This window comes from Salvelinus fontinalis, chromosome 22 (genome assembly GCF_029448725.1).
Source record: "Salvelinus fontinalis isolate EN_2023a chromosome 22, ASM2944872v1, whole genome shotgun sequence".
In the NCBI taxonomy this organism is placed as follows: domain Eukaryota; kingdom Metazoa; phylum Chordata; class Actinopteri; order Salmoniformes; family Salmonidae; genus Salvelinus; species Salvelinus fontinalis.
Genome location: NC_074686.1, coordinates 8,251,289 through 8,261,045, shown reverse-complemented (window position 1 = coordinate 8,261,045; position 9,757 = coordinate 8,251,289). Strand labels below are relative to the sequence as shown.

Sequence of the window (9,757 nt, the reverse complement as noted above, 5' to 3'; positions counted from 1 at the left end):
TGTATGTTCTTCTCAAAGCGGAAGGAGACTTCACATCCATCCACAACATTATACAGACCTTTGGGGACCACAGTCAATGGAAGTGACACGAGTGACACATAATTAACAATTATGTCATTTGATAAACCAGAAAGGGAGGAGCGGCTCTTGAAATATAAGTGCCTAGAGAGTAGGCTAACCCTGCTTTTATACATTTCTATAGTAAATGCAGTAATTTAGTAAAATAACAATTAGACCGGAGGAGGAAGACAAGTTAAAGTGTCTGTTGCATTCCTCGTGCTTGTCCGAGGATCAGTCATCTTTCATGGAATGAGTGTTGTTTTGCAAATCTGTGATAGGCTACATATGGCAACATTGTAACATTATAATAAGCACCATCATGGATCATACATTGTGCGGAAAGTGTTAAAAGAGTCATTAGTCCTTCGACACGGTGATGTCACCAGCTGTAAAACAATTAACTTTAATATTCAAATGCAATTTCGCCATATGAGTTGTATCTCTAGTAAGTTCACATGCTCCTAAATTGGTTGCACAAAGCTGAAATGTAGCTAAATGAAGCCAAATGAAGATACATGTAAAAACAACTTATGTTTTCGCATGAAAGGTCATCGAATCGTCATTAGTTGTTACCTCGTTCTGCAACAAAAAACAAGACGCAAGTTAATAAGTAAGTTAATAACCATCCGCTCCCCATCAGGTAAATTCGTCAGCTTTTCTCCTCAAGCGCACATGCGTACGACTTGTAACTCTTCGGACTTCCTGATGGCTAATGAAAATGTATACGATTTACAGTGAAACTAACTTTATGCCTACTTCATCGTGTCTTCACATACATCAACTACTGTATTTGCATCTTCTAGCCTTATTAGCCTACCAATGATAACCATGTCTTATACAATTTTTGCATACCGTTTGTAGGCGGGGCTCAGGTGAAATTGTGGGAGGGGTAAAGTGGTCGTTGAGAAAAACACAAAAAAAGTGAAAAGGTGGGATCGAATTCCGGAAGATTACACAACTTGTCCAGGTAGATAACTATTTTTTGATAATAAAAAAAAGACATTAAACTATGTCGGATTCGACATCAGTTTCACCAGGTCAAAGTAAAAACATGACACATTTTCCAGACAAAGGGCAACTTGTACGCTACCGACTATGGAAAGCCAATGGTTTGAAAACAATGTAGCCTCCCTAGCCTAACTATTTTCTTTGTTCCTTTGGAGTGAAAATGTAATTAGTTAGGCTATTCTGATGTTCTAAAATAGTGCCTTCCCACTGGTGCCATCTCAGTTCAACGTTCAGTTGATTTAGGCTACATTTGGTTGAGTTTTGAGTTAACGTGAAATCATCCAAAAATGTCATCCTTGCAATGGATTTAGGTTAAAGGTTAGTTGAAAAAGAAACGAAATTCTCTTACCTTGATGACTTTTGGAAATCCAATTAGTTTTCCACGTTGATTTAAGTTCATTACATTGATTGTTTTGGTCGAAATGACGTGGAAACAACGTTGATTCAACCCGTTTTGACCAGTGGGTTCCTGTTTATCCCATACAAACATTGTTTAAATCTTTGTAACCTAATACCAACCACTTTTATATCCAACTCATGTAGATGATAAATTACTTGTAGCCTTTCATATCCCCTAGAATTTATTTGATGCACTCATTCTTTACCCAGTTTTTTTTTGTGTCAACTTGTTGCAACCCCAGGTCAGATTTCTGATTCCCTCGTTCTCTCAGGTGTGACCATGGGGCTCTGTGATGGCCTGTCCCACTGTAAACTGGCCCTGGCCTTTGCAGTACTGATGGACTTGCTGGGTGGCACCGCCTTGCTGGTGGGAGTCTTTGTCCCTCTGAGTATCAAAGGCAGGGACTTTGGGGACCTCCTGGTGTACACAGGAGCACTGTTCATGCTCATGTCCCTGGGGGGCTGGGTGCTGTGGTACAGCGGAAACATTGACGGCCTCGTCTCCAGCAAAGAGCTTGGCCACATCGGCACCACCGTGGACCGACTGGCCCGCACCCTCAGCCGCAAGATGCACATCCATCGCCACAGGGGGCCTTAGGGCTGTGGTGACTGGCCATAAAAGCAGGTAAGTTAAGTTACTAGGGACTTGAATAATGGGTTATAGGCCAAAACATATTCTACATTATACTTACAGGGCTCATCTGTGAAAGAGACCTTGTTCTCATGCATGACTCTCAGTTAAATGAAATAAATACGCCACTGGACATGCTATTTGTGATGCATCTACTCTGCAGCGTCTAAAATAATGAATTGATTCGTAACCTCTCTCTACCTCTTCTCTCAATAGGCGTTCCATCTACACATTGGTGGGTGGATGCCAGACATGTATTGGATCAATCACCCCCAATCTCCCCTCACATTGAACGACTTCAATAGTTCTTGTGCTCGTGCAGTATTTTACATTTTCTTCTGAGACTTGAGTCCAGCAGTATTAATGTGTGATGGGTAATTAGCACTGTTTAATGCCAAGCAGTTGAAATGCACTCACCCAGCATGTTATGTCTCCTGTATATTACAAACTATTAATGTCCAAAGTAAAATACATTTTAAAAGAATAATGCAATTGCTCATCTGTTAAATGTGGCATAGTGGATGTGATTCAACATTTCTTGTGTGGTGTGATTTAATTTAGAAAAATGGCCTTACAGTCAATCATTTTAATTTCGTTATTTTGCTAATAAATGTGTCCTTGTGTGAACAGCTTCGGGCTCTTTCAATTTTGGAAATGTCTATAGGTTTACTAGTAATGTAAATTGTTTAGATGGTAGCCCTGCAGTGTGAATGTGATGCATTGTGTTTTACGTTTCTGGGAGGCGCAATTGCAGTATTTTCAGTCTCTCCATCCATTCCCTCTTATCTTGGGACAGTTCCTACTGTGAACTGTAGATGGAGACAAACAGATTTACTCTCAGGTCCCCACAAGGAGAGTACAGTATGTACGTCACAGGAGGCTACTGAGGGGAGGACAGTTCATAATAATGGCTGTAATGGAATGGTATCAAATGCATAAGAAAGCGTATGTTTGATTACCATTCTATTTAGTCCAGTCCAGCCATGGCTATGAGCCCGTCCTCCCCAGTTAAGATGCGTGCCTCCAACCTCCTGTGATGTACATTATGTACCAGTAGACCTGTTTGAACGGACACTCTTATTCAACCAAATCACACAGCATCCCTTTAAACACACTTAAGAACCTACATGCACACAATGCATATTCCATCGTAGAGACACAGCAACGTAAGTATGTGCGATGACTACTATTCTTACCACTATGCAGAGGTAGATATTCATAATTGTACTCTAGCTTCTATGTCCTGTGTATGACCACAATTTGGTTTGCCAATAAGAGAAAAATGGGAGATTTTGTTATATTACTTAAACAAAAACGAATTAGCTTTATATTGAGGGGGCTCAAATGAAGTTTATTGCTGTGTTATTCAGAGGATACCGTCAAACAACTGATATCCTGTAAACCTGGCAAGAAGTATCATATTAAAAACAACAACAGGCTTAATGGAAGGCAGGGAAGAGAAAATGGACTCTCCTGGACACAGGAGGTGGGTGGCACCTTAATTGGGGAGGACGGGCTGGTGGTAATGGCTGGAGCAGAATAAGTGGAATGGTATCAAATACATCAAACACATGGTTTGATGCCATTCCGTTAACTCCGTTCCAGCCAATATAGTGAGCCGTTTTCCCCTCAGCAGCCTCCACCGCTCCTGGAAGAAGAGAAAATAGTTTTGTCCTGCCAAATTTAGAGGCGTCTTTGACTTGTGTTCTATAAGAGGTTGTTTCCTCATAAGCTGGGTAATGAGTTTGTAGCAGATAATTATCATGTACTCTCCAGCATGTTCTGTACCTCATAGATGCTGGGGGACCTAATATTTGTTAAATTTAACTAGGGAAGTCAGTTAAGAACAAATTCTTATTTACAATGACAGCCTAGGAACAGTTGGTTAAACTGCCCTGTTCAGGGGCAGAACAACAGATTTTTACTTTGTCAGGTCGGGAATTTGATCTAGCAACCTTGCGGTTACTGGCCCAAAACTCTAACCACTAGGCTACCTATAATATAAGTACATATCTGGGCTAGTACATATATGAATGTGAGATCAGTGTTCTGGTTTGTCTGGATCCACGCTTAAATGGATAGTTCACCTAAATGACAAATCTACACAATTGTATGGGTAGATTCAACTGATCCCTAAGAGTCAGCAAGCAAAAATATACACTCGCCGGCCAGATTATTAGGTACAGGAACCAGGTCGGACCCGCCCTTTGCCTCCAGAACATCCTGCATTCTTCGGGGCTTGGATTCTAAAAGGTGTCAGAAATGTTCCAAAGGGATGTGGGTCCATCCTGACGCGATGGCAACACGCAGTTGCTGCAGATCAGACAGCGGTACATTCATTCTGCGTACAGCCCATTCCATCTCATCCTAAAGATGTTCTATTGGGTTTGTTCAGCAACAATGTTCAGATACCCTGTGGTGTTCAACCGTTGCTCAATTGGTATCAAGGGACCTAACGTGTGCCCGGAAAACATTCCCCACCAGCCTGTACCTTAGACAGCAGACGAGATGGGTCGGTCCATGGACTCATGTTGCTTACGCCAAAGCCTGACTCTGCCATCAGCATGATGCAAAAGGAACTGGGTTTTGTCAGACCAGACACTGTCATGTGTGAAAGCCCAGGAGGTTGGCCATTTCTGAGATACTAGATCCGGCGAACCTGGCACCTATGATCATACCACGCACAAAGTCGCTTAGGTCACTCGTTTTGCCCTTTTAACATTCAATCGAACAGTAACTGAAAGCCTCGATCGCTGTATGCCTGCCACGGCCACGTTACTCACTGTCTGTAGAAACGGTTAATTAATGAATTATGGTCTTCAATTTAATCATGGCCTTAAATGAAGATCATGATTAGTCTAATCCGGTATTTAACCTGTTTGGGCTGCAGGGGCAGTATTGAGTAGCCTGGATAAAAGGTGCCCATTTCAAACGGCCTCGTACTCAATTCTTGCTCGTACAATATGCATATTATTATTACTATTGGATAGAAAACACTCTCTAGTTTCTAAAACCGTTTGAATTATATCTGTGAGTAAAACAGAACTCATTTTGCAGCAAACTTCCTGATAGGAAGTGGAAAATCTGAAATCGATGCTCTGTTCTAGGGCCTGCCTATAAATGTCCTTGATATATATCAGTATACATGCACTTCATACGTCTTCCACTAGATGTTGACAGGCAGTGAGAGAAGAAATGGAGTGTATAACTTGATCTGGGGTCGAATAAAAGCTCTTTGTATGACGTGTCACCAGTTTCCTGTTTCCTGGAGCGCGCGCGAAGGGACCTGGTATTGCCTTCTGAAAGGCTGTCGTTATAGACGACTAATATCTCCGGCTTTGATTTTATTTGATACATGTGACAATATCATCGTAAAGTATGTTTTTTCAATATAGTTTTATTATATTATTGAATTTTTTTCGGGACGTTAGGCGTGTTGCTTTGTCTGCGTATGTTCAGGAAGGAGAGCTTCGCGCCACTTTGCTAGCTTTCCGTGCTAATTGACTGGAGAAGAGGACATTCTAAATCCAAACAACGATTGTTCTGGACAAAGGACCCCTTGTACAACATTCTGATGGAAGATCATCAAAAGTAGGACCCATTTTATGATGTTATTTCATATATCTGTCGTACATGTGTACTAGTAGTTTGCGGCCAGGTTTTGGGCACGCTCTCGCCATAACGTAAACTGCATATCGTAATGAAGTTATTTTTAGAATTCTAACACGGCGATTGCATTAAGAACTAGTGTATCTATCATTTCCTATACAACATGTATTTTTTAGTTATGTTTATGAATAGTTATTTGGTCAGAATATGTGAGTGTCAGAAAAATATCCGGACGTTGTGGGAAAAAGATGCTACGTTAGCACAATTTATAACCACTGATTTCAGCTCTAAATACGCACATTTTCGAACAAAACATAAGTGTATGTATAACCTGATGTTATAGGACTGTCATCTGATGAAGCTTATCAAGGTTAGTCAAAAATGATATATCTTTTGCTGGTTTGTTACGATCGCTAACTTTTGCTGCTGGGGAATGGCTTGTGTTTCTGGCTATTGTGGTAAGCTAATATAATGCTATATTGTGTTTTCACTGTAAAACACTTAAGAAATCGGAATTATTGGCTGGAATCACAAGATGCCTGTCTTTCATTTGCTGTACACCATGTTTTTTTCAGAAATGTTTTATGATGAGTATTTAGGTATTTGACGTTGGTGTCTGTAATTACTCTGGCTGCTTCGGTGCTATTTGTGACGGTAGCTGTGATGGTAGCTGCAATGTAAAACTGATTTATAGCTCAAATATGCACATTTTTCGAACAAAACATAGATTTATTGAATAACATGTTATAAGACTGTCATCTGATGAAGTTGTTTCTTGGTTAGTTTGGTTGGTTCTTGGTTAGTTAGGTTGGTTTTGTGCATGCTACCTGTGCTGTGAAAAATGTCTGTCCTTTTTTGTATTTGGTGGTGAGCTAACATAAATATACGTGGTGTTTTCGCTGTAAAACATTTTAAAAATCGGACATGTTGGCTGGATTCACAAGATGTTTATCTTTCAAATGCTGTATTGGACTTGTTAATGTGTGAAAGTTAAATATTTCAAAAAAATATATTTTGAATTTCGCGCCCTGCACTTGAGCTGGCTGTTGTCATAAGTGTACCGACCTCGGGCTTGCAGCCAGAAGAAGAGCTGAGCTGTGACAAAAGGGCTGTACCAAAAGCCTGCCCAGTCTGAGACCAGGAATGGAGTTGTCTATATATCCTGTCCTGCCCCGGCTGTTTCGTTCCATGTTCCATTGTTGTGATCCAATTGCCAACTATTTTTATAACCCTAACTATATTTACCATGGCATGTATCTTTGACAATTTTTTATTTATTTATTTATTTAACCTTTATTTAACCAGGTAGGCAAATTGAGAACACGTTCTCATTTACAATTGCGACCTGGCCAAGATAAAGCAAAGCAGTTCGACACATACAACAACACATAGTTACACATGGAGTAAAAACAAACATATAGTCAATAATACAGTGAAAAAAATAAAAAAATAAGTCTATATACAATGTGAGCAAGTGAGGTGAGATAAGGGAGGTGAAGGCAAACAGATATATGTATAAATAAATAAAAATATAAAAAGGCCATGGAGGCGAAGTGAGTACAACACAGCAAGTAAAATAAAAACTAAAAAAAAACACTGGAATGGTTGGTTTGCATTGGAAGAAAGTGCAAAGTAGAGACAGAAATAATGGGGTGCAAAGGAGCAAAATAAATTAATAAATAAATACAGTAGGTAAAGAGGTAGTTGTTTGGGCTAAATTGTAGATGGGTTATGTACAGGTGCAGTAATCTATGAGCTGCTCTGACAGCTGGTGCTTAAAGCTAGTGAGGGAGATAGGTGTTTCCAGTTTCAGAGATTTTTGTAGTTCGTTCCAGTCATTGGCAGCAGAGAACTGGAAGGAGAGGCGTCCAAAGGAAGAATTGGTTTTGGGGGTGACTAGAGAGATATACCTGCTGGAGCGCGTGCTACGGGTAGGTGCTGCTATGGTGACCAGCGAGCTGAGATAAGGGGGGACTTTACCTAGCAGGGTCTTGTAGATGACCTGGAACCAATGGGTTTGGCGACGAGTATGAAGCGAGGGCCAGCCAACGAGAGTGTACAGGTCGCAGTGGTGGGTAGTATATGGGGCTTTGGTGACAAAACGGATGGCACTGTGATAGACTGCATCCAATTTATTGAGTAGGGTTTTGGAGGCTATTTTGTAAATGACATCACCGAAGTCGAGGATTGGTAGGATGGTCAGTTTTACAAGGGTATGTTTGGCAGCATGAGTAAAGGATGCTTTGTTGCGGAATAGGAAGCCAATTCTAGACAAACAGACTAATAGGATGGATGGCATGGCAATTCGGTTGCCTTGGCACCGCTCTGTCCTGACATAAACCATCACCTCCTAAGCCTCCATAGCCTCTCCTCTGTCTATCTCTCTGTCAGTCAAAAGATTCCTTCACTAGCATGGCAGGCCCGCCACCCACTCGGCCTAAACCTTGATTTAGAGCAAAGGTTAGATTGGTCTCGGGGCAGCAGCTTTACTGGCTCGGAGAGTTGAGGGTGGCGTCAAAACACTTAATCCAATAACCAAGGGCTCTTGGCAAAGTATATTTCTAGCCGAGGGGAAGATCCCCTTTTTAAAATAGATGGATGGACAAAACAAGTGGGGGGAGGGTGTGTGTCAGGCCAGGGATGGATTTATCACAATGGATAAAGTGTGTGTGGACAAAGTGGAATGTGAGGACTAGACTATAGCTGAAGAGGGGTACTATGCCACTCTGTTTTAAGGGGATTTGTGCCTCTGTCCATGGGTGTTCTGGCCATCTGAACATTTAAGTAGTTTGATTTCATTTACAGTTGAATTCGGGGACCGATGGTAACACACACGTCTTGGCGCCAGTCTATCCAGACGTCTCTCTTGATGTGGTTGATCAAATTGAATCCAGGTTATCAGGTTAAAGGTGTGGTGTTGCTTCACACATACAACAATCAAGCACATAGACAAGAAATAGACAAGAAACATAATCAGTATCCTCGATGGCACCTTGTGCCTTTGTGCAAGTTCAATGGCTAACTCATTGATCCTGCTTTGCTGTAAACCCCTCTGGTTCTAGTGATAAACAGAGGTAGACAGAGGTGGCGTAACCTCCAGCCATCAAGGCCCATCCTTTTATGTATGGTTATCATGGTTGTCAACCAGTATCAATAAGTGACAGTCGTTATACTTATACCCAGTGGCGACCGCGCCTGTTTTGAGCCACACCTGTTTAGCTAAATATATATATATACAGTACCAGTCAAAAGTTTAAAAGTTTAGACACACCTATTCAAGGGTTTTTCTTTATTTTTACTATTTTCTACATTGTAGAATAATAGTGAAGACATCAAAACCATGAAATAACACATATGGAATCATGTAGTAACCAAAAAAGTGTTAAACAAATAAAAATATATTTTATATTCTTCAAAGTAGCCTTGTTGAAAGCTTTGCAAACGCTTGGCATTCTCTCAACCAGGTTCACCTGGAATGCTTTTCCACAGTCTTGAAGGAGTTCCCACATATGCTGAAGCAGTTGTTGGCTGCTTTTCCTTCACTCTGCGGTCCAACTCATCCCAAACCATCTCAATTGGGTTGAGGTCGGGTGATTGTGGAGGCCAGGTCATCTGAAGCAGCACTCCATCACTCTCCTTCTTCGTATACATTTTCATCATTGAATATTGTAAGCGCTTTCATTGTCTGCTTATATGCCCCCTTCATTTTTCTTATGGTTCTGACTTGGTGTACAGGGAGAATACTGTAAGAACGGCCCATGTTCGGAATTCTGTTGCTGTACATTTCAAAAGTGCTGAACAAATAGTTATATTGACTACATCCGTCCTAGCTCGCTCATTAATGTCTTTTTATTTATTTATTTATTTATTTATTTTTAGGGGTGGATCAGCTTAATATTGCGGAAAGAATGTTGCTTCCAATGTAATTGTCTGCATCATTTCCAATCCCCCATATTTTTGGGGGTAAATATATCCATACACGTATGCATACTTATACACATATATACATACACATACCTATATAGACATACATACTTTTTTAAAGAGTAT

General features: G+C 40.8%; 1 protein-coding gene across 1 annotated transcript; it reads left to right on the top strand.

Annotated features, from left to right (window-relative positions):
- The first annotated feature begins 966 nt into the window (after positions 1–966).
- tmem238a (transmembrane protein 238a) lies at positions 967–2,720 on the top strand. The gene is made up of 3 exons (XM_055877433.1): positions 967–1,027; positions 1,740–2,092; positions 2,315–2,720. Exon 2 carries the CDS (start codon positions 1,748–1,750, stop codon positions 2,063–2,065), a length of 318 nt encoding a protein of 105 aa, XP_055733408.1. The 5' UTR covers positions 967–1,027; positions 1,740–1,747; the 3' UTR covers positions 2,066–2,092; positions 2,315–2,720.
- Positions 2,721–9,757: the final 7,037 nt, after the last annotated feature.